General features: G+C 32.6%; 2 protein-coding genes across 3 annotated transcripts in view; one reads left to right on the forward strand and one right to left on the reverse strand.

The window, feature by feature from the left end:
- Window positions 1-26,436, reverse strand: part of LOC127717716 (Krueppel-like factor 6) — a 177,913-nt gene that overhangs the window by 39,017 nt on the left and 112,460 nt on the right. The gene's annotated exons all lie outside the window — the stretch shown is intronic.
- Window positions 3,998-26,436, forward strand: part of LOC127717715 (uncharacterized) — a 66,677-nt gene continuing 44,238 nt past the window's right edge. Inside the window, exons 1-2 of one of the 2 annotated variants that reach the window (XM_052223483.1) lie at window positions 3,998-4,022; window positions 9,608-10,936. In XM_052223483.1, the coding sequence (XP_052079443.1) occupies window positions 4,015-4,022; window positions 9,608-10,643 (1,044 nt within the window). In that variant the 5' untranslated portion in view covers window positions 3,998-4,014 and the 3' untranslated portion in view covers window positions 10,644-10,936. Of the gene's footprint in view, window positions 4,023-9,607; window positions 10,937-26,436 lie in introns of those variants that run through there. The other variant, XM_052223484.1, reaches the window with a different exon arrangement.

Raw genomic sequence — 26,436 nt, forward strand, 5'->3', positions numbered from 1 at the left:
ATATATAGCAGTTTGACAAACACTAATTTTGATCATTGAGAAGCTTAATATTTCCTTAACAATAAAACGTTCAGCTGATTTTTACAGAGTTATCTCCTTGTAGTGTTATCTTCCACCTTTACTGTAAATAATTTAATGAAATTAAAAAATTGAAAGAGATTAAGACTCGAGTTAAATGAAAAATGTAAGCCTAGATGCCTTCAGCCAAAACGTTTGTTCGGAGCTTTATTGTATATTATAATAAATATGAAATTCATCTACAAAATCCCTCTGGCAATTAGAAGTAATAAAAAGCATTGAAAACATTACTGATTTGATTACATATTTCAAAAATATGAAAAATATATATAAAACCAATGTGTACAGGTAGTTTTACCATTGATTTTGAAACATCATAACCAGAAAACCATAAAGGATTCACATACATGACTAAAAATCAAATCTATAGCAAAGTAAAATTTCATCTAAATCCTAAATGCTATCATGTGAAAGGTAAGCATATTATATTACCAAAATCGAAAAAAATTGAAGTAATTCTGGTATAAGAGCGATACGTCCAGGGAAATGTTGTTTTTTTTTTTTATCCAAATTGAAACGGGACAATAAGTAGGAAAATGGCATAAGCCGTCATCGAGACACGTGCGATACAACTGCTGACAGTGATAAAAAGATCATTTTCAATTAAGATACGACCGGTATATAACTTAAAATTACGCTGATTTGTTACTGATATAACAACTTTGAGACATGGCGATAATTTGCTATAATTGACATCATCAATGATTTGCGGGCTTGCATCAAAATTGATAGAGAATTTTCAAGTACAACATAACATCTTATTTCATAATCTATTGAAGCAACATTTTGACTTCACCTGAGCATAAATGTGTATTCCCTTCCAAACAACTTCTTCCTTGAGAGTATAGTAAATCATGTTATTAGTGTGTGTTATGTAATGTGAAGTCTGTTAGTCTTTTTTCATATAAACTTGTCTTGTTTTTTATATTTCCCTCTGGTTTCTTTCAACTGTGTCTGATGCCTCGTGTAGAGTGAGTGTCACACGATCTTTGCACGATAAAGAACCCTTGCAAAAAATCACTGAAGGTTCCATTCGTGACCTATCCAAAATATGAAGTTTATAGGGAAAGTTCAATTTGATTTTTGGTGTGAAGTGTAGAAGTGGAGGTGGTTTCATGACGTCAGATAGGATTTCGTTCATCAAAGAACCCGAACTAAGTTCTGCGCATGCGTGAGCGGAAGAGTGTTATAGAAACCGCATATTGAATCATACTAATGCGCATAAGTGACCGGATGTTTTTGGTTTTCCATTTTTTTAATATTAGCCGACTGGCAATTTCCCGCCATTTCGTTCGTACACTTCGGTAGTGTTAGTAATTATATGTATCTCGGGTTTTTACCTTATGTTTCAATGGTACAATTACGTGCAAAGTATTGATGAAAAGTGGATTAAAGCTTTACAATAGTTTTGCCTATGAAATTGTTGCGTGTCATTGAAAATTTAAGTCAATTGTTAACCTTAGAACAAAGGTTTGGATGCATTCTGTGACGTTCTAAGTCCGGAGGAAGTGCTTTCGTCATGTTCACAAAGAGAAGTAACTGTATATTTTAATGTTAGTTCCAAGGTAGGTAATTTGCATTCTTTGGAGTCATGGTGGTTATTGTACGAGTTAATGTTCATTCTTTCATTTTATAGGTGTCTTAGGAATTAAGTTCTTACTTTTGTGATGTCAAGGATCTGCTAACCCTTCCTGAGCACCTGAGATCAACCCGGTTTTAATGGGGTTCATATTGCTCAGTCTTTGGTTTTCTATGTTGTGTTTTGTATACTGTTGTTTGTCTTTTGATCGTTTTTCGTTTTTTCCATGGCATTGTCACTTTTTCTTTTTCTTGTGAGTGTGAATGTTCCTATGGTATCTTTCGCCTCTCTTTAAGAACAAACAATAGCCGATAATTGTGCAATTCATTGGGATTTGTAGAAACTACAGGATATAGCAAAAGGGCGAATTCCTCCCTTCAATAAAAATACGAAAATAGAAATAAAAAATGTTTTTGTAGAACACTTTTGGTTTAGGCCTACGATTGCTTCATCAGCTCACTAATCAATGACTTGGTATTGACATGATTTATAAGATACTTTGTTTAATTCCACGTTTGTGAATAAAGAACTTTCTAAGAAACTACGATAACAACTCCGTCAGGCAAAGCTAGACTTAGCAGAGTGTAGATATTGATTGTAGGTCCTTTTTCGTCATATTGCTCCTGACGTTTTTACGTATTTAAATGTTTTAATTTGAGCATTTCTGGTGAAGGTAAATCCTGGAAAGTTCTTTTGATGCTCGAAATTTATGAAGTGCTATCTTCATTTACAATTTTTGTCTCTTCTCAATCCATTTATGAGATTTAAAACTTCGATAAAATACTGTCGCCTTAATTTTAGCAAATGTTTAAATTATGACATCATTGTGACATAACACGTGACATATATGTACTAAGATTTGCAATTAAAACAAAATGTGCTTCGGTCAACGCTTCTACACCCTATAAAATTACAAAGACAGACAATCAATTATCAAATACATTTGTTATTCATTTGTCTTTTGGTTGATACGATAGAATAGATTCGCATTGCTGCTAGTGCTTTTACGATTTCTTTAATTATCTGGTAGTCTTTTTCTATATTTATACTTTTTCATTTTAATTTCTGTTAATAAATAAATAAGGTTCCAACTTGTTTTTTGTTTAAGTTGAGCCTATATTGACTTTGCTTTTCTGATTTGAGGTTCATCTCCTAAACATATTTCAAGTGAATGTGTGGTTGGGTATGCAGAATAGAGGATACAAGGCACAACAAAGGAAATTAGAGAAATATCGCTAAAACATAATTAAAGAGAATATTGGTGAATAGAGAATAAAGGGCAAAGCGAATTCTGAATAGAGAAAATTGCCTAAAATTTAAACCAAAAATATTTGACATTTGGTCAGAATTTAGATTTTCCATGTATTGTTTTGTAGACAGTTGCTTTGTCTTTTGTCGTTTTTCGTTTATTTCTATGATTTTGTCGGTCTTTCATCGACTAGTATGAGCTTTCATTCTCATTTTGGTATCTTCCGCCTAATGTTTGTCCATTATTGAATATCGTGTGAGAACTTATCCATCGTTGAAGATTCACATTTGCAAATAATACACCATTGAAATGTCCATCATGTGTAAATATCATATGGTAACTTGGCAAAACAAGGAATAATGTGGTTATCGCGTTATACATTATATTAACTGATGATTCAAATTTGAACAAGATTTTTCCCCTTAATGGTTAAACGGAAGTCATTAAAGATGACTGGCGCCACCTAGTTTTTAGATCCAAGATAATTGGTAGAAGTAAATTTATTTTCTGCTGCCCTGATAATTAGAAAAGAAAATTCAAATAGTGAGTAAGGAGTGTTGGCTATTGATGTAGAATTAGCGACCAATTTAGAGGAAACTGTCATGAGAAAAAATTCTGTGCAAAATTAAGCAAGGGGAGTTCTTCATTAATACTATTCCGAAAATTCTTAAAAAATGCCATTTTTCTATCAAAAAGTTGCGGCACCATCTGAGGGCACCATATGTGTTTTGCAGTTTTATCCACACACAAAGGTGTTGAAAATTCTGAATTTGACAGTTTTTTCAACGGATCTTTTATAGTGAAAAGGCAGAACCCAAAAAAGGCGACTGTTGTCGCCTATGTAAATAATTACTTCATTTTAAACATTAATAGTATAGCCAGATAAAGGATTGAATACAAATTACAGTGATAAATCTAAATTTAGAATTTCAGATTCCTGATTCATTTGATTCTAAACATTAATAGTATAGCCAGATAAAGGATTAAATACAAACCACAGCGATAAAGCTAAACTTAGAATTTCAAATTCCCGATTCTAAAAATATCTTTGTCATGTTTACCTCATATGATAATAGATAATCGTTACTTTAAATAGTATTGAAAGGACATGTTCAGGTAAGATAGACGTAATGTTTTAATGGTCAACTTATACTTGGTGTATTTAGACAAGAAATGACTTCTTAATTAAATTATATTTGTATTGTTGCATTGATGTTGGTCCGTCTATATCCTGAAATCAATATTTTCAGTTTATAGAATTGTATTTGTGTGTTCATTTGAATTGTATAATATGATATTGTGTCAAAAATGAAAACAGAGGTAAAGAATTTTATAGGATTCTCTAATGATTAGTGTTTATTTTTAACTTCATGTTTGGAGGAAATATTACTCTTTCATTTTGTATAACTTTGTTTGTTAATGTTTGTCTAAATACTGAAATGTGATGTCGTTTCAGTCTTTTGTTCATATGCAATTCAATGGCAGCTATTCAGTAGGTCACTTTGCGGGCAATTCGAGTCACATTCAATTATATCCGTCTAATCCGGTATCATATTTACCCACTTTTGTACCAGGACTTCCAATAACTGTTTAGTTTAATATTATAAGAAAAATCCTATGTCGCTGCATTCACTAAATGATATCTGATTCGACGATATAATAGATTTTTTACAACTCGCTTAATCTCACTTACATGATCTCACTTAGATTATCTAATTAAATTAAAATGTCGTGTGATTTCAAGAGCTTTGATTAGTATGGTTTTTCTTTATCTTTTCGTGGTTTTTTTTCATTCCTTTGACTTCCCTAAAATTTAGAATAATCGTATAGTACATACTTGAGTGTCCGCGACATTATTCTTCATTCATTATACTGGAAATAAAATGTTTTGGATGTCAAATTTTACTTTAAAAGTTCCTATTTTTTGTATTTAGGCTTTTTAAAATGTCTACTGCAAACAGATAAAATAAGTGAATAGAGAGAGAAAGGATTTTTTAGTTAAGTCAAGTTAAAGTTGTCCACCATCCAACCCCACCAATTTGTTTTGTAGTATATGAGTGGTTTGTAAAAATAATCAAACATAGTTATATATAAGAACATCAGTACAAATCCTTCTTTGTAAATATAGATAAGTTTCGATATGCCATAATTTTTGTTTGAGTTATTTTTCTTGGCCGTTATTTTGGAGGGATAAATGGTTGATTTTCTTATTTGACTTACCAAATTGAAACATGCGGTATAACCTAGTCTGATAAGAGATCCTTACTACATCGTAAGAAAGCTAAAAGAAATTAAAATTGTTCAGAAAACCTAGTGCGTCGACAGGGTAATCGTCTCCTGTTATACAGGCATCACCCTCCATGTAAATTCACAATCAATGAAAAGAGGACACAATTGTTAAAATTACGAATCAGGAAACGCTTTCATATAGCCATAGAATGTAACCAACTGTCACAATGTATATGTCACAGGTAAAGTCTTTAGACAAGACCTCGTTATCTAAAAACTTGTGTCTTATTCATTGTCAGTTTTCTTATCTTGAAAATAAAATATGTTTAAAGTAAAGTATAGCCATAAAGTAAGGTTAACGTACCAAGTGCTGATTAAATTTAGATATAGATATGTCCTGATGTATCAGCGTTAAAAGTACAGCGATCGAGGCATTCATATCCTTTGTTTGGAGAATATTGTCTGAGCAGAAAGTTGATGAACCAGGGTTATGTCAAAGAACGTTTCGATCTTTTTCTAAAAAATAAAAGTTCACCGGAATATACCAAGACCTTGTTGATAAATACTCAGTATCAACTTCACAAATATATATATAATACATGATGGTCTTGAAGTATAGATTCTAGGTACTGACGTTGTTTATCATCTTAAATACGTGTTGTAGTGTTCTCTTATTTATGTTTGTAAATTATCAATCTTTACTGTTTAGTCTTTTTTTTGTAATATCCTATTGGCGTGGCTCGGTACTTATACATCCCGCCATTGCGCTATTGTGCTATGGTCATTTTTTGTCTTTCCTTTTTGCTTATGTGCTTTGTCTATATGCCATTTTTTTTCTTTGTTGACATATTTGTTTATATTATAGTGATTAAGATTATAACACAATGTTGACTGTTGTACCCCACTTTTTGACATTTTTACCTATTACGTCTGTTTGTTTTGTTCACACATTGTTGTCAATATAATGGAATTTTATGCGACTGTCATACAAGTGGGAGGTTTAGCTAGCTATAAATCCAGGTATAATCCACTGTTTTCTACATAAGGAAATGGCTGTACCAAGTCAGGAATATGACATTTGTTCTCCATTCGTTTGATGTGTTTGAGTTTTTGATTTTGCCATTTGATAAGGGACTTTCCGTTTTGAATTTTCCTTGGAGTTCAGTATTTTTGTTATTTTACTTTTAATACCGTGGACTCATTTATTATCGTGGGTACTAATTTTTATGTATTGAGGAAAAATTGTATTTTCGTTGATCAAACTTAAATAAAATATATCAACTTTCAAATTCATGGTTTTCTTTTATTCACGAAATCAACGAAAATTGTTACATGTACTAAACAAAAAATAATGAATCCACAGTAATTATGACGAAACATAACAAAAAGGAGTGTGTTGGTTTTTCCCCTAGTATTATGATTTCCTAAACCGTAATGCAGGCTTATATTTTTTTATTTGTCTAATCATAAAAAATGTTTTTAGAAATATCATTTATCGCTTATTAAAATTATAATATTGAACTGTGATAGTGGTATCATACAAAAATGAACTTTGCCTTCAGAATACCACTCGTCAAGACCTTTGAACGGTGACTATCAACATTGAAGGGCCTTTACTAATTTTTACGTTCATTGCAATACTGTTAAGGTATAGGGATACACACAGGTAACATGTATACTTCTATAACCGTTACTGCAAAAGGACATGTAGGGACATTTCATTTTTTAAATTATTCATTTCCATTTTGACATTCTGTTCTTTAAAGTTGATATTTCTCAGTTCAAACTTTACTTTAACCAGTTCCATCTTGACATTTTTCACTACGAAGTTGACATCTTCATCAAGTTATTATGTCGTTAGAATAATGTGGATTTCCCCAGTTGAAAGTCAGTGGTCGACCATTTAATCTTTGAAAACATGGTTTATTTATTTGTTTAAATTGGTCTTTAACGTAGCTGTCAGTAACTGCAGTTACTCTTAAAACAGAACTTAAAGACTTTTGTCTTTTATTTTTTTATGGGTGTACCTTGAACAGATCTTATATTTTATTCCTTAACCAAACTTCTTTCCGACTGATGTTTACAGGTTTTTTTGTTACACCACTGACCGAGATTAAGGAGAAGGTTGAATGCTCACAAACATTTAAAAACCCGCCACACTTTTTATTTGGATATTCCAAACGAAGAACCTGTAAACCAGTGGTTATCGTGGGTTGATGTCAGCTATATTGATATTTTGTTCGTTGAATTGAGGTATATATCTGGTCGTTGGCAATTATAAATTGCATATTACACATTTTGTCAAGACGGAGCATTTTGGACCTTGATATACGGTATGGGTGTTGCTCATTGTTGTAGGTCTTTTGGTAATGTGCAATAGTTCACAACTTTGTTTTTGGTCTTCATAGATGTTTACTCATTGACAATCACAATCCTCTCTTTATTTTATACAAATTGTGTGTTATAGTCGGTTTTGTTTTGTTTGTTTGTTTGTTTGTTTGCTTGTTTGTCTATTATTTATTATTTGTTATTATTATCAAAATCGACGGGTATACTGAAATGCCTAGGAGCCTATTGATCTAATATAAATATAGATAAGAAGATGTGGTATGAATGCCAATGAGACAACTCTCCATCCAAGTTACAATGTATAAAAAGGAAACAGTTATAGGTCAAAGTACGGTCTTCAACACGGAGCCTTGGCTCACTATAAAGGGCCCACAAAAGACTAGTGTAAAGCATACAAATCAAAATGACAAAATATTTGTATTATATTATTATTTCCTTATAATGTTAATGGGATGCCATATCGACTTTTCGTCATAATGCATATGTCATATATGTGTACACGTGTATTTTTCCACGTCCTATTACCTTTGCATACATGAATAAAGCATATATATTGATAAGTTATAAAATTCAATAGTATAGGGTATCAATATTTGACAATTTATAAAAACAGGACAGCCGAGTTTAAATTGAGTATATATACTTCACATGTTATATTATTCAAGAGGATCTAGGTGAGGTCTACAGAATAGAGAATACTGGACAAAAAAATGCAGAATAAATGGCTAAAAAAATATTAAATTGTGAAAAATAGGCAAAAAAAAATAAAGAGTAACGAAGAATGTGGTGCTGAAATATGAAGAATAGAGAACAATGGGAAAAATAAAGAAAGAAAAGAGAAACATGAGCTAATAATTGACAATAAAGAAATGAAGGACCCACCATACAGACCCTCATTTAAAACACGGCGTTAAAAAAATAACTTTGAAAGTTCATTATCTGATAACAGATTTACACAATTAGGAAGTTTTTTCTGTAGTTGCCATGTTTGTTTATGATAATTATTTAGTTATTGTTTTAATTCTTTACAATTGTTAAATAATTGATAATGAAAGTCACAAAGATGACATTTTTGAAATATTATATGTATGTAACATGTTTAACCTAGCCACATTTTATATGTGCCTGACCCAAGTCAGGAGCCTGTAATTTAATGTTTTTATTTTATTGTTTTGTCAAAAACCAGGCCTTTAGGTTTTTCTTTTGAATTGTTTCCCACTTTGTCATGTCGGGGCTTTTTATAGCTGACCATGCGATATGGTTTGTACACATTGTTGGAGGCCGTATGGTAACCTATGGTTGCTCAAATTCGCTTCATTTGGACTCTGTATCATTGTCAACTTAGCCACAAATCCTTATTTTATATGTGATAAATTGTTTGAAGACCAAACTGTATTGTCTGAAATCCGTCCTGTCCCTTATAAATGATGACTGCGTTTTTATACACAGTATATTGGTATGTATAATTGCGTTTCAAATACACATCTTATTTAGACTAAATTATACGTGATCATTACTAAGTTCAAGTACATCTTTGTATTATTTTATGATACAACAAATCAGGTATTTAATATATATTTATATATAGTTGATAATAAACAAGAATGACAAATCGAAATAAATTTTAAAAAAGGTAGAGTGATTATTTTAAAAGTTAAATGTGCATCATGCCGATGTATAGTTTGTTCCTCCTAATAGAAATTCCTTCTATTGAAACTTTGTTATGTAAAGTATGCTATAATATCTGTTCAAATTAGAACAAATATCCTTTACTATTTTTTCCGTTAGAAACAAAGTGGAAATAATATTTCAGAATATATCTTCCATTTGGAACTGATATTATAAAACAACTGTCAATCCATGACACATCATACTGTGTATTTTTATAATTTATAGGGTTTTACAATCATTTAATATTTTATAGGTCCAACTCCATTTTTTTAAAATGGCGGTGTTGCCTTTTCAATAAGTATAAACGTGTCGAAAACAATTTCTGGCTACAGTCCCAAAATGTCCATTTGTATGTTACATGATAATATATTGTCAAATTTTGTTCATGACTTTCACTTTTCCTTTTAGTGGTTGCTAAGTATACTTTACGATACCCCTTTTGTTTTTTTCAGATTTTCTATACCAGTCAATATGTTTAGCAAAGATAGGATAGATTTGTTAAATTTTTCTCCAACTAGTCAATACGCATGTACCAAATGTATCAAGTACCGACGGATTTCAAATATCGACGAAGTACAAGCTGGTGACCATATTTGTTTTGAGCGGGACATGAAATTCTATCATGCTATCCTTTCTAACATTACAAGCGTTCCAGAGAGTAGTCGTGTGCAGATGCACATCATTCATGCATCACGTACAAACGAGATGTCACTTGTGAAAAGTTTATTTGGAAAAGACTTCAAACAGCATGATATTGTAGTTCAAGATGTTCTCCCGGAACTAGATGTAGCTTCAGTGGGTCTACACATAGTCCAATACGGTCGTCAAACGTATAACAATGAAAAGATATTAAGACGAGCTTTGGCTCTTGTGGAGAAAACCCGTGGACAAGTAGTACCAGTTGGGTCTCTTTCGTCACAGAAAATTCGTCCAGAGGCACAGTTTCGCCAACATGTTCCGGATGTCACATCAGGACACTTTGCAACTTGGTGTGCGACTGGGGAAAGCTTTTCATTTGACGCAAAGGACAAACGGAAAATGATCAAATATACTAGAAAACAAAATGGGATATCTATGTTTTTGGAACTATTTGGTGACGAAGATCCGGTACAACAGATTACAGAAACACATCAACAGCAGTTATTATGTGACTCTTGTTTCCTAAAGGAACTTATCAGGCTTACCAATGATCAAAAGAGTCCCGAAAAGACATATCGACTTATATCGACAAATGGAATTGCATGGACTAATGAAAGAAAGATTCCGAGTGGATTGTATCGCGTGAAATATAAACCAATCAGTAATGAAATTGTTATCAAGATCAAGCGTTACAACTCTAACTTCAAGAGGCTTGCATTGGTAGTTAAAATTGAAACATTCGTGTTTAATCTCACCCCCGGACAGAAATGTCATACGGACTGCGAAGTAAAGTACAAATTCCCGTATCCTTTTTGGAAGATTCCGGAAAGAAATGACGATAGATTTTGAATTCAAGAAAAGTATGAATGATTGGAAGAGAAGCGGCAAGTCTGCTGATAACATTGTCTTATAGCTTCATAGAAAACATTTGTTTGAAAAAACAATATAAATTTCATTGCAAATTGGTTAAAATCGAATTTATCATGTATCAACTAAATCTTTGATACAAAAAAAATGTCATATAACGTAAGCACAACTTTGTTGATAAACTCTTATTTGCCTGACATTCAAAAAATCTAATGTTGATTTTCTGTCCTTATGTGTAAGACAAAAATCTTTGTATTAAACATTGAATACCTCAATTATTTTATTCATAATTTACAGAACTAGTATATGAATCATGCTTGGAGATTTACTATATATACAGTAAATTTTAGTGTAAAAAGAGGCAAAATATATGAAAGGGATAGCCAAAAACCACAAGTCAGACAAAAAAAACAGACAATTCCATAATATAAAAGAAATATGATGGCAAGACAAACAAAAACTTACAAAACACAACACAAAAATCAAAAGACTGAGCAACACGAACCCACTGAAAAAAGTGCTACGGAAGTGTAAACTTGTGACAACCGTCATGTTGCTCATAGAAACTACAGATTCGGTGATACGTTGCATTCGCTGATGTCAAAATCGAGGACAGATAAATAGGACTGTGACACAAATGTTCAATTACTCTCATCTAAATCATGATGGCATCCGTTAAAGTTTCGACGGTGTGACTTCAGCTTTACAATTAGCAAATTAGGAACCCTCGTTTTAATAGATTCATTTTAAGCAGCAATCCTCTATCATTGAACTTATGAAGGAAAGCAATATTTTTGAAGACTGGAATTTAAAACTGGATGTAACGCTTACTTTAATTGAATTTCAATGCATATTTATGATTTGTAATTGAAGTTACTGTAGTGTTATTCCATTGTTGGAGATTAATAGATAGTGGGTTTTCCCGCAAACCTTTTTATGATGAGACATCAAAAACAATATTTTAAAATATAAGAAATTTACTTCGACCCCTTTTTTTGGTGCTGATTGCTTCTTGGTAAAGGGTTTGAGTTTTCTTGTGCTGTCAATTCATTGCGTTTTTTATATTTGAGTGATTAATATCTTTATGTGCAGTTTGAGAAAACCCTAAAATATAAGTCTCATCTGTTGACGTTCCTAACAAAATATAAAATGAAAGAGATGTATACTCAATAAGACAACACACCAAAGAAAAAAATACCAAACGACATCAATTAGGATATATTCATTTTGTTGTCACTACTGATTAACCTTTTTGCTTTATCTTTTTAACGGATTTGGTACCTGCTTATTGCCGGGTTACATGTTGTGCATCGCATTGTCAGTTTGTTTTTGACTTATGAGTTTGAATATCCCTTAAGTATCTATCACATCTCTTTTTGTGCCATTTGCTTCTACTTGCTTCCTGCTTACATTGTGAACTCTTAATTTGCCTTTTCTCAATGCTTTGTTCTAATCATTATGTATGTTCTTGTGATTTTGATTTGTTCTAATCGTTATGTATGTTCTTGTGTTTTTTTGATTTGTTCTAATCGTTATGTATGTTCTTGTGTTTTTGATTTGTTCTAATTATTGTGTATGTTCTCGTGTTTTTGATTTGTTCGAAACATTATGTATGTTCTTGTGTTTTTGATTTGTTCTAATCGTTATGTATGTTCTTGTGTTTTTGATTTGTTCTAATCATTATGCATGTTCTTGTGTTTTTTATTTGTTCTAATCGTTATGTATGTTCTTGTGGTCTTGCTTTGTTCTAAACATTATGTATGTTCTTGTGTTTTTGATTTGTTATAATCGTTATGTATGTTCTTGTGTTTTAAATCATTTGCTGTTTTATTTGATGCGTAGGCATGCTTATTGTTACAATTAGCTGATGCTTTGTTCGATCTTTGTGATGTTTTTATATATCTATATATATGAGAAATCGACCTTATGCAGATGAATATCAATACATCTGTAAACATTTTTCGGGTTGAAAAAATCTTTTATGAAAAGTCTGTAACGGTTTGAAAATTGAGTCGTAACACACTTTTTAAGAAAATCTACAAAACAGACCCAAAATTCATCTTTTATTTCGGATTTGAATGTTCAAAAATCAATCAAAACCTTATACTTGTACATGTATACGTGGACTTGCATAAGGTCGATATCTATCCGGCGCAGCTCATATGTTGAAGTCGATGGTAAGAGATTTCCTACGCACCACTGGCTCTTTTCACAAAAAATGTTCATTACTTACGAATATATTTTTTGTAATATTTTGTTTTGAAAAATTAATCAAATTTACTCACTTACCTATCACAGCACATATACAGACCTACTTGTTAAATGTTTTTAATATTTTGATTAAGGCAGTTGCTATTTGTCTGGCTAGCCGGACGAATAGTTAAACTGTTCTGTGACTATTTGTCCGGCTAGTCGGATAAATAGTGCTGGGACTATTTGTCCGGCTATAAAAATCAGTAGTGGTGGCATTATTTTTCAAGTTATCAAGGTGAATAAGGATGCAGCCGTTTGTCTAGATAAACCCATAATAATGGATACTGTAATGATGCATGTCTAACATGTTCTATACACATAATAGATCATATCATACTTTTCAAAATATTGTTTTTTTGTCAAAAAGTAACCGTCAATTGTTCATAATCCTCACTACAAACCAAGTCAAATAAATTAATTTTTAACAACAAAGATATAAGCAATTTTGGCTTTGAAACCTTGGACATGATATATTGATTATCGATTACCTTGTCCGGTTTAGTATAATAGTCCCAGTTCGAAACTGACCATTCGGTGAAACTAAACGCTCATTGAAGAAAGATTAAAAGGTTAAACTCAAGCTCGTGTGATCCATTTTATAGTGATGAAGAATAGAAACTGTTTACTGAAAAAGAACTTATTATCACAAAAATTATTTTCTACTGAAGTCACACCAGTAAAGAAAAAGCCCAACAAAACAAAATATCTCCCTGAGAAGGTATTGTCAGGAAAAATAAGAAAACACATATGGTTAAAAGGTGGGAATCTTAACTGTTTTCTATTTACTATTAATTCATACGATTTTCCATGGACTTATTATTTAGATTGTTGAACAATGGACACAAATAAAAGACTGATTATTGCAATTTCCAGAAATAACTATAAAAACATTACACAAGTTTCTGTAAAATGTCTCATTTTGGCATTATATGCCCATTTTTACACCTTGGTGGCATGCTGATTCTTTATCTCATAGGTTGTCATGTTTTGAGATTGTATTTCTAGGTTTTAATCAAGTTTCATTAATCATCTATGATCTCTGAATCTAGAGCAAAAGTAGATAACCACAGAACAAATGTGCAAAATGTGATATATGTATAGTCCTGACTGTTTGAAGCAAGTGAAATATGAGGAGCTTTGCACATACAAATTTAGGTCCACCATAAATATTTCGCTTTATGTGTAAAAATAAAAAGAGCACTTTACATTGATAAGTGTACCTGTGTTATTTCATATATTATCATTGTTTTCTTTAGTTGAATTATGTAAATATAAGTGGTTCAAATATATGCTATTTGAGACTACCCGGTAGTAAAATTACATAAGAATAAGGAGATGAGGTATGATTGCCAATGAGACAACTATCAACCAAAGTTCAAATGAAGTGGATGTAAGCAATTATAGGCAACCCTACTGCCTTCAACAATGAGAAAAACCCATTCCGTATAGTCGGCTATAAAAAATATGAAACAATTCAATTGAGAAAACTAACGGCCAAATTTATAACACAATTTACGAAAAACAAATATTTCCGACATGAACCAACGACAACCAATGAACTAAAGGCTCCTGACTTGGGACAGGCACATATAGAATGTGGCGGGGTTAAACATGTTTGTGAGCGTTCAACCCTCCCCTAACCTACGACAGTGGTGAAACAGCACAACATAAGAACAAACTATGAAAATCAGTTGAAAACGGCTTAACTCATCAGATCAAAACAAAGCAGAACTATCAAAGAAAAACACAGACCAGACGTGGCAGGATATTTATCCATCCCTCATCCCTAAAAACAAAAAGGACACGAAGTACAGATTTAGGAGTTCTCGAAGTTACTGACAGATAGTTCAAAGCCAATAACAACTAAAAAACAAATCATGCATCTAAGACTAAATTATCAATCAGTACACATCCAATGGATTTAGTGTAAAGACGTCATAAATAGTCAGAGAAAAACATGACCTTGTGCAATGCCAAATACAGGTATCGACAGATTGTAGAGCCATGAATGTGCATATGTATATAACAATAATATTTAGATTTTAATTTACTGATAGCAAAATCAATATAAATACTTGTCCATTATTGTGTACCGTGTGAGAACATGTTCATCACTGAATATCGTGAGGGAGCTTGTCAATCGTGGAATACCGTGTGGGGACTTGTCTAATATTGTGTACTGTGTGAGCACTTATCCACCATTTAATATCGTGTAGGACATGTGCGGATCTAGCCATTTATAAAAGGGGGGCGGTTCCAACTATATGGCCCCATTCAAATGCATTGATCGTCAAAAAAGGGGGTACTAACCACCAGACCCCCCACCTCTCTGGATCCGCCACTGGTGTAGGATCTTGTCAATCGTGGAATACCGCGTGGGGACTTGTCAATCATTGTGTACCGCTTGGGGATTTGTCAATCATTGTGTACCGTGTGAGGACTTATAACTGATAACTGTGTGGGGACCTGTACCTCATTGATAACCGTGTGGGGACCTGTCCATCGTTAATAACCGTGCGGGAACCAGTCCATTATTGATAAACAAGTGGGGACATGTCCCCCATTGATAACCGTGTGGGGACCTGTCCATCATTAATAACTGTGCGGGGGGCTGTTCATTATTGATAACCATTTTGGGACCTACCTGTCCATCATTGATAACCGTGCGGGGACCTGTCCATTATTGAAAACCGTTCGGGGGGGGGCTGTTCATCATTGGTAACCGTTTTGGGACCTACCTGTCCATCATTGATAACCGTATGGGGAGCTGTCCACCTTTGAATACTGTTTGGTGCTTTGTCCATCATATAAAGCATGCCGGGACTTCTTCATTATTCAATACTAGTACTATGAGAGAACTTGGTTAATAGTGAATCAATATGTGAACCTGTCCATTATGGAATAGTAAGTGGTGAACTCAAAGTGTAAAACGGAAGAGTTTAATTTCCTCAAGACAAAAATCATATGAAAGTCTAGGAAAAATAAAATATCATACAAAAAGCAGCATTATAACTGTTCAACTAAACATCTTAGTATGAAAAAAAATGTGTGAGTCTTTCAAAGAAGTTTTTTTGTAGCATGCCTTTTTCAAATAATATAATCAGCTTTTTTGGGTTTTTTTTTTTTTTTTTGGAAAACACATCAAACCCATATAATCACTCAGAATACAATGTGAAATAGCAGGTACACAACGTTATGTTTTGTAGAAGAATCTGTGAATGTTTTGCGTAATTTAACTCATCTGTTTTCAAGAAGTTGCAGAATTAACAAACTAAAACGATCAGAAATTGTGAAGTGTATTTCTAATTTGTATGGGAAACCTAATAAAGCATTCCGATCAAAAATCAAAATAGCACCTGCTTAACTTCCATGTCCTGTAGAAATATAAGTACAAGCTTGGCACATTTACCAGGAGGCTTTCCATGATAATTTGATGGATTAGCAATTAAAAAAAATTAATAGACAGATAACTACATTTTTTCCTCTTCAGAAAAATCAACAATTTTTCTTGTTATTTGTTTTTTGTTTGTTTTTTTTTTACTTGATTTATTTTTTCTACTTTTCTTTTTCATCTTTTTTTGAATTATTCAATTCTCTCTTCTTTTTTGTCCATATCAACTTGATAAGTTACCTTTTATAATAAAGAGTGTTGGACGCAAGATACGCCTATCACTTTTTCGACGAAAAAAGTTCCATAATACCTCAATGTCATATCAGAAATTCACCAAAAAAACAAAGGGAGCTTATTTTGGTAGATATAAAATAAGTCACCAAGTTTCATGAAAACTGCTCAAAGCATTTTTGAGTTATTATATGAAAACTGCGAACCCCGCCCCCCTTTTTTATGAATCAAGTCCCAATACTCCAAAATGAAAAAATTAGAATTTTTTAAAAATCGAAAGCGAACTCATGTCAATATATATAAACAATTCACCAAAGTTTCATGAAAATTGTTCAAAAACTTTTTTGAGTTATAGTCAGAAAACTGGAAAATCCCCCATTTTAATGAATTAAATCCCATAACTTTACCTTTACCCATCCTGTATTTGCCACTTCTATCAGATATACCACTGGCACTGTTGTCTTTTGTCAGTGTAAATTAAACTTGTTGAATCCTTATGGATTGTCACAATATGAATATCCTCGGACACAATGAAAACGTTGCACTTATAAAATCAATTATAGAAAAAAAAAAAAAAAAACGAACAAATAATCTGTACACTGTACATACCCCACCAACATTATATTTACAAAATTACAGTTCCCATTTCTGATGGAACTGCAACTTTAATATCATCACATATGTATCTTGTCCATATCGCATATAACTGTTTTCTACTTTACTTCAGGATCATAAAATTGATGCACGCTTTTCTATTTGTACATGTTGTTGAGTTGACAAACAATGAAACTTTGAGCAGTCAATAATTAATTGTAGCAAGTTGTTACTCTCATCAAATAGTTCATCAAACAGAGTCCCACTAATAATGTCCTTAAGATAGCATTTCAATTTATCGATGAACGGAAACCTAATTTCCTCCAAGGATTCACATTTGATTATAAAGTGCATGTTGACGATCTTCTGGTTCATGATTACATAGTTGACAAATTGGACTAACGAGTGACTACTGAATTTTTCTCTGTTTTGTTGAAATGTATAGGTTCCACAAGCAAGCTTGGATTTTATGTTACATCGTTTGACAGCAAAAGGCTCATCACCCCCACTAAACAAAATATAAGATTTGCCAATAATTGTGTCATCAATATTAAATAGTTTTAAAGTTGATTTTTCTTTGGCATCACCATTTATTCTTTCCAGCCAATAAAAGTTAATAGTCTTGGAGACCAGTTTTTGCCATTTACTTTTGCAAGGAGGATTATCTAATAAATCATAAGGAGATGGTGGTTCATACTTGTCAGCAATTTCCACAATTTTTATAAACCAGCTTTTAGAATCCTTGCTTTTTATAGCTAATTGCCTATTTGCAGTGTTATATTCAACAGAGTTTGTATCTGCTATTATGTTTCTGAAAGTACATAGAATTCGTTTATGAACAACAGCTTCAATCGGAATCTGACTAAATAGCAATAGGGAGCCAGTATTAGCGGTTCTCTCTGGTAAATGCTGAATTTGTTTCAGAAGTTTATAGAAATAAGTACTAAGATTTTAGATATATTTCGCTGACAAACATATCACATCCATAAAGCATCTTGGAATAACATAATAACATGGAGAGACACTTTTGGGTTTATACCATTAAGGCCATGAAGGCCTGCGCCCATGCAAGAATATACAGTTTTACGTGCAGTTTGTATTCTGTTTGGTACAACTTCTTTGGCGCCAGTTTTTGATCCATTATACCGCTTAATTCCTAGATGGGTTGCAGTATTTGGTGTTTTCAGAGCTTGACCGTTAGTGTTCCAACTATGGGTTCCATTGCTTTTACTTTGGAGAACACATGATTTTTTACTGCTAATAATGTATGTATCTTTGTTTATTGGCATGAAACATTTGCATATCGAGCATAGATTGTAGTTCGAACGGGTCATTTGAAATTAAGGTCACATCATCAGCTACCGTTGGAACTCCACAATACACATAGCCTATACGTGCACCTAGCTGTTCAGTCTCAAAATTTTTAAAAAAGAGTTCATGAATATTTTGTAGGCGGCAGGGGACCATGCTCCTCTTTGTATCACACCTTGCAGTTCTGGGAAAGTACGTGAGAATTGTCCTTGCCATTTAATTTTTGTTATTACATTGCTGTACCATTCCTTAAATAGGAGTCCATTATCACCAACTATATTATATCTAAACATTTCTCTGAACATTCCGTCATCATGGTCATGCCAAACTATATCGAATTACTTTTGTGTATCTGTTACGGCAACAAAATATGTTTCTGTTATTTTCTATAGCCTAAATAAACAGTTCCGTTAAACTCAATCCAGCTATCACATGACATTCTCTTTCAGTAAATCCTTTTTGTAATATACTTTGGTTTTTACGAATATTCGTGTTGTTTCTGGATAAATGCAGTTTTTCTATCATTTTTTCCTATAGGATTGGTTCCAGTAATTTTTCTGTATGAATTATGATTGTCTATTGGTTTACCATCATTTTTAAATATAGGACGTGCTATGCCATTCTTGAGACCAGTTGGAATATGTATATTATTGAAAATAAAATTTGCAATGATTGTAAGTATGGATACTACATTTTGACCTCCATATTTAAGTTACTCGCTATTTACTCTTGTCTCATCGGGATCCTTACCGTTTTTAAATGAAAATATGCAGTCTATATCTTCATCTTCATTTACCATCTAAAGTGGGTCTTTACCTGTAGTGAATATTTCATGTAATAAACTATTGTCGTTTTCAACACGGATCTTATATTCATTATCAAAACATGGGTTGTTAACTGGGGTGGCAAGATCTTCAAAGTAATCAGCACATGTTTCCGAAATGTCTTCATCACAATCTGCAACATTTTCGTTATATTTTAAAATTGAGGTAGTCGAGGACGTTTGTCTTCTTTGATGTTTTACCAGTGTATAATATTGTTTATCATTTGTTTCACTTAGTATCATAATTTCAGACATTTTATTTTGACGTTTAATTGCTTCATACCTTCTCTGGACAGAACGTAGGTTTTTCTTAATTGCTCTTATTTTTCGATAATGTTTACAGTTCCCATTTTTATCACCCTCCGCTTTCCATTTCCAGTGGAATAAATTTGCCTGTTTAGCAAGATACGACATTTGAGGAGTCCAATCACGTTTCCTCTAAAAGTGTTCGTTTTCCTTGGTTGTAAGTCTTCAGCTGTTGAAACTATTGTTTTACAAATAGATGACATAAATGAGTTTATATTACACACTGTTAAAGTCTCAGATTCCTTTATTTTCTTATTCAACTCAATGTCAACCAGTTTTTCGTTCTCAGAAATGTCCATTTTGTTCCATGTAATTCTGTGAACATGAACCTTTTCATTAATAACCTTATCCGCCTGCATATCTCTCTGCATTAATACCATTACAGGGTCATGGCAAGAAGTATTAAAAGGTTCTCTCTGAAATGTTACATATATTTCCACAATCTCCTTGTTTTCAATAAAAAAAGTCTATTTTGGGATTCATCCCTATTGTTAAAATGATAAAAGGTATTTTATACAGGACATATAGTAGATATTTTATACAGGACATATAGTAGGTATTTTCAATTTATTTTCATGTAGACATTTTTGTCATTATCTTTTACATTTATCGTACTGCGATGTAAGGACGCATTCACATCTCCTCCAATCAATATATCATACAATTGTCTATATTTTAAAATGATTTCAACCAGCTGATCAAGTACGGCTATGTAGTCATCTCTCGTGACCTTATTTCCACGGGTTGGTAAATATATCAGATTAATATGATAGGCTTTGCTGAATTTATTCGAATGGCTATTGCTCTATTTCCACCATCAGTTAATTTTTCAATATAGTTCGCGATACCTTTTTGTAGCATATAGCTACCCCAGGATGTCCACGTTTACGTTCAAGTAGGTCCATAATGATTTCATCATCATAGCATTTTATGTGACTTATAAAATTTAAATTGTCCATATAGTCTTCAATTTTATTCTTTTCCCAACTATGTACCCAATGTTCCTTGCAAGAAAATAATGTCAGCTCGTTTAGACAGGTTTTCCAGATATAATGTATTTGATGCGAATCCTTCAAAATTAAAAGAATAGATAAAATAGTAATTTGCCTTTTGTTATGGCACCTTAGACCGTACATCCGCATTATCGGAGGCAGACGTTGATTTGGTTGAAGTGGATATAAATGATGAGGCGCATGTTGGTTTGATGTTATCATGTGAGGGTTTCTTGATTTGAGTATGGACATTTGGGTTCATTTGACGTTTCCCGTTTTTTGGTATTTGGATTTCTTTCATGCGTAAGTGTTTCTTCTGGCCTTGTTTGTCTAAAAAAATCCAGGTTGACTTCAGATTGTGAAACAGGTATTTCATCTTTCTTAGGCAGAATTCTTCTTCCATAAAATTATTACTGTTTGGTGTACATGTATTTAAATTGTCACTAACAGGATCAATTACATCAGTATTATGTCTGTTGGTGCGAACGACAGTATTTGCTGCCATGAGTCATGAAATCGATTTTCATGTCCATTAGTTTTTCAATTATTTATTTTGTTATCCTACTTGATAGCATCATATTCTAATGTTTTTATTCTGTGTTCTAAAATCCATGATTTTATGTCCTCATTGTGGTCTCTAGAGTGTTCATCATCATTATGGCTTTCCTTTCTTGAATTAACATCACTTTTTTGTTTTTGAATTCTGAGTGAGGTCTTTAATATCCTTTTCCAGTTTTACTGTGTATGCTCTGTTTGTTGCAAGCCCCTTCTTCAAAGTGTTCATTTCAGAGTCCAGTTTACATAATTGGCTATCTTTATTCTTCAAAAGCTTTTCATTACGAGTTAATTTTGCTTTCAAGTGGATGATTTCCTCTTCTAGTATTGAATTATAATTTTGTGTGTTGCAATTGGTCGAGCTTGATTTATTTTGTGACTGTACCCTCACTGGACTTTTATCTTTTGCTTGAGCAAGTATTTTATTCACCGTGAGCGAGATGCTTCTTGTTACGCGTGTAATTGGAGAAACAATATATTTATCATAATTTTTCTTGATTTTTACCGCTGGCTATAATTTGCCGCCATTTAAAAAATATATAGATAAAAATATATAAGTACTTTCCGGGTACTCAAGCACGTAGTAATAGGGTAAAATAAAAAAAAATGGTATATACACCAGTTAAAGCTATGAACAATCAATGTAAAGACAATACAAAACCAAAAATATCTGTTGACTATGAACTGAATAAAACAAAGCTATGTCTAATAAATTGAAAGCTTCTGAGAAGAAACTCGTGTCGTACCCGAGTATAAAAGTGGCGGCAAATTATAGCCAGCGGTAAAAACGCACTTTGACAGGCCTAGTACTGATTTAAAACAATGTTAATAACTAAAAAACGTATTGTGACGTTGAAGTGAATGTTTGAGTACAGCTATATATACATGTGCATTAAAACAAACTGCATAAAACGTGCTTGGATATTATAAAATATCAGGAGCTAAAAAGCGTGTCAGCCATCTTTTTCTCCACATCCAGTGACCATCCATAACTGGGAAACATAAAATCTAATCTTTTTTAAAATGGAAAGAGAGCTTACTTCAGTAGATATAAACAATTCACCAAAGTTTCATGAAAATTGGTTTAAGCGTTTTTTTCCGACATGTCGACGACGCACGGACGGATAGACAAAGGTATATCATAATAATACGTCCCGTAAACGGAGTGTTAAATTCAAGTCTAAGTACTATACATTTTCTGATGAGTTGTATTATAATCTACTTATATATATATATATAAATGTAGGACTCGGAGGTGCGATGGGGACGCTGAAGTGCGATGGTTTGCTCCGAAGTACGATGATCCTTTCGCTGAAGTGCGATTGTTTGGCATGACGCTTGAATATTGTGACGTTTTCAAATACAACGTTACTTTTAATATAACGGGAATTAGGAGGCAGGCTGATAAGATTTTGTAAATGAAGGTTTCATGCTAACAAAGGAAAGGAAAGGAAAAAGAAAGTAACGAACGATTCAAGTCCCGAACAGTTTTGAGCATGCATGTGGAGGTTACAAATATATGTAAAACCAAGTCGGGAGGCAAATCGTGAGGAGCAAAGCGGCTGAAAGGTGAACTTGGTCTGCAGATGGGCTAACCAGTGATTCGGAAGTATGCCGCAAACTTTTTGTACGACAAATGAAATATACTGACCTAAATATTAATTTTTACTTTTCTTCAAGTATGCTTTACATGATTATATGAGGACAATGTAATAATAAAATTAATTATTAGCAATGTTTATGTTATATCAAGTTGATATAATTTTGTTTTATTCCTTAGATAAAACCTGCTTTGTAAGAAAACCGGCCCTCTAGTCTAATGTTATTGTGGTTACAGTGTTAATCTTTTAACACGGGTTAGGCCGAAATAAACCCGACTGGTCCCTACGTGTACTTACCTAGCAGCTAATGTTAATGTTTGTGAAGGAACACGTGACAAGTCTCGACATAAGTCAAGCATAAATGTACTTGGCGTTTTTTTGTCTCATGAAAACGACATCAGATAAATGGATGAATGATTGTTGTTAGTAATTTCACAGCTATGACATGACGAGAACAAGTTACATTTGATAAACTGAGATTTGTCATTGGACCCTGCATAATTAGAAAATTTAAGTTTTTAAGTCTTTGGTCAAGTTTGGAAGGATCCTTATAAATGGGTACTATCCTTATTTATGGGTATTATACTCCAAAACGGGTATCAATTTTCAGTGATAAAAATATAAATTTTGATTTACAGATATTTCTGTCATGGCTCAAGCATTCGGGTAAAGGACAACATTTTTCTTAAAGACGCCATGGCTATAATGAGGATAAAAGTTAACAGCCTTAAAAAAGTAGGATATTTGGAGGCCATTATCTGTGTATTCAGTTCTCATTTGAACTATGGTCTTAAAGGGAAATGTTGCCATTTGTATGAATATTTGCGCCATGAGAGCTAACATGATGAAATACAAAATTTGATTTTTTATCACTGTTAATTGATACCCAATTTTGGGTATAATACCCATATCATAAATGGGGATAGTACCCATTTACGAGGATTTTTCCAAACCTGTTAGTTTCACCTGACCAGAAATCAAAATCGACCTTCCAAATGCAAGGCTAGCATGCTAACCACTACAACCAATATTAAATGTGGTTCTTTTACTTCAGACCATTGCACTTTAGCTAGTATACAGCATCGCACTTCATCGTAACAATGAACATCAACGTCACAGTTAGACCATCACAATTCAGCATAACCACCAACGCACTAGACCATCGCAATTCAACGTGTTAACCAACGCACTTCAGCGCGGTCCATCGAACTTCAGCGTGACCAGCGGGATTCGGAGTACTATCGCGGTTCAGAGTCCTACATATATATATATATATATGAAGTGATATTTCAATGTCTGTACTATTGTATATTATATATTTTTATATAAAAAAAAGAAAAGAAATATTAGTACACGTTTGGTTGTATTATGTCACACCATTTTTAATGAGTTGGTGATTTATAAAGACAATGACAAAAGTGATCCCAATATTTCAATACAGTTGGCTGATATTTGAAACTAAACCACAAAGAATAAAGTTCTTATAGGCTTGTACTTCGAAATGACAAACAATTCCAAGTTTCAACTAAAATATAATCCATGTTTTAAACAATAAAGAGCTGAGCGTATAATATGCCTGTTGCCCTTTTAGTTTTAATGATTTTTCAACGAACAAAGTCCATCATGACTCCACAATGTCATATCAGAAATTTATAAAAAAAAACAAAAGGCAGCTTATTTCAATAGATATAAACCATAGTTTCATGAATACTGCTCAAAAAGGTTTTTGAGTTCTTGTCTGAAAACTAGAAAATCCCCCTTTTCTAGGAATAAAAACTTGGAGACATTAAATCGGAAATTTATAAAAATTGAAAGAAAGCTTGCATCAATAGATATAAACAATTCACCAAAGTTTCATGCAAATTGGTGAAAGCATTTTTGAGTTCTTGTCCGAAGTGTTGACGATGGATAGACAGACGGACAACGGTATATCATAATATTTCCCGTCTTAGATGGGCATATAAAAAGTATTAACAAAATAAACTGCTTCGCTGAACACAGCTGGATACGACAGCAGAGATCCAAAACTGAACAGTTGGGGGAAAAATGGATAAAATATTCAAGCTTGATACAGGTCTGAATTTGGATTGAAATTAAATATTTGACACATTATAGGTTTCCGACACAATAAATGTAGTCAAAGAACTTGAAATTGGTTATATGATTTGAATTTATATTCAATTGAAGATTTCTTGCTGTGGTGCAATACACTGTGCTGTTGTGCAATACTTATTAAATCTGTTTTCAGACTATATATAAAGAATTAGCAAAAATAAATGCTGACCCCCAATTTTCCTTTGGAAGATTGACAATTTCTTAAATCTTGAGGAAAAAAAATAGACCCCCAAAATGATTCCCAACCTTCTACTTGTGGTATTGAACCTTGTGGTACACTTTCAGAGCAATCAAAATACTTATACACAAGTTAATGTCCTGTAACTAGAAAAATGCTTGTTTTGGGCCCCTTTTTTGGCCCCTAATTCCTAAACGGTTAGGACCATCACCCCCAAAATCAATCCCAACCTTCCTTTTGTGGTACATGTGTTTTGAACATTTAGATATAATTTCATAGAGATCCATAAACTTAAACTAAAGTTATTGTCTGGAAACCAAATGTCTTTGGACGACGACGATGACGCCAACATGATAGCAATATACGACTGCAAAAAATTGGTCGTATGAAAAACGAACTCCAAGGTAAATCCAAAAAGGGGAAAGTCCACAAAACCAGACAAAATCAAACGTTAGACTATATAAACTAACAGAACGAATGTAAAACATCTTAAAATATTCAATTGCTGTCACACTGATATTTACCTTTCCTCTCCTTCAATCATAAAATAATAAAATAAAAAGTAAATATATATATTTATTCAATATCTTATCTTCAGAATATGTACACAATAGTTATATATACATAAAACAATAAATTGCAAAATTAAATGTAAACATATTCTCAAAAAGATATCTCAAATAAACAAATAATAAGATGCATCTCATACATCAACACCTTCCCTACAAACAATAATGGTATGTGCCACATTAAAGAAAGGTTATACCATATCAGTAAAACAAGGTAACATAAGGTTACTGGACTGACCATAACAATTCACTAATATATTTAATATATTTCAGTATATAGGAAACACACTCAATACTCATGGGGATATATATTATCATGGATTCAATTAAATTATCACATTTTAATTCAGATCTGAATGCTACTTAAATTTGTTAACTTCTGACCGGCAAAGGCAACACAAACTACTGTGAAATTACTGCATGTCCAGTTGCTCTGATTCCAGGATGGTTATTTTTGAAGCGTAAATGGTTTCTTTGTTTAGACTTAGATTTTAGAGGTTTGTCAAACAGAAGAAATAAAGCAAGCAATTGTATCTTAAATATTATTCAACTGAGCTGTTCAAAAAGTCAAATATTAATAATTTATAAATAACACTTTATAATTTGTGTGCTTCCGAAGAGCTTTTTTGTTTTAACATTCCATTCCAATAACAAATGCTAAAATTTCCATAAATTTCAACATTATTTTTTTATTCAGAGTTTCTTCTAACTAGTATGGTATGACTTTTTCTTTTACTAAATACTTCTGGATTACATAATGTGGTTTGTAGATCATTTATTGTTCTGTTAGATACGAGAATGAAAAATCTTATTTCATTTATGCTAAAAGCTGATTAAACATGATTTATAAGTAATG

This window comes from Mytilus californianus, unplaced genomic scaffold (assembly GCF_021869535.1).
Source record: "Mytilus californianus isolate M0D057914Y unplaced genomic scaffold, xbMytCali1.0.p SCAF_10, whole genome shotgun sequence".
NCBI lineage: Eukaryota > Metazoa > Mollusca > Bivalvia > Mytilida > Mytilidae > Mytilus > Mytilus californianus.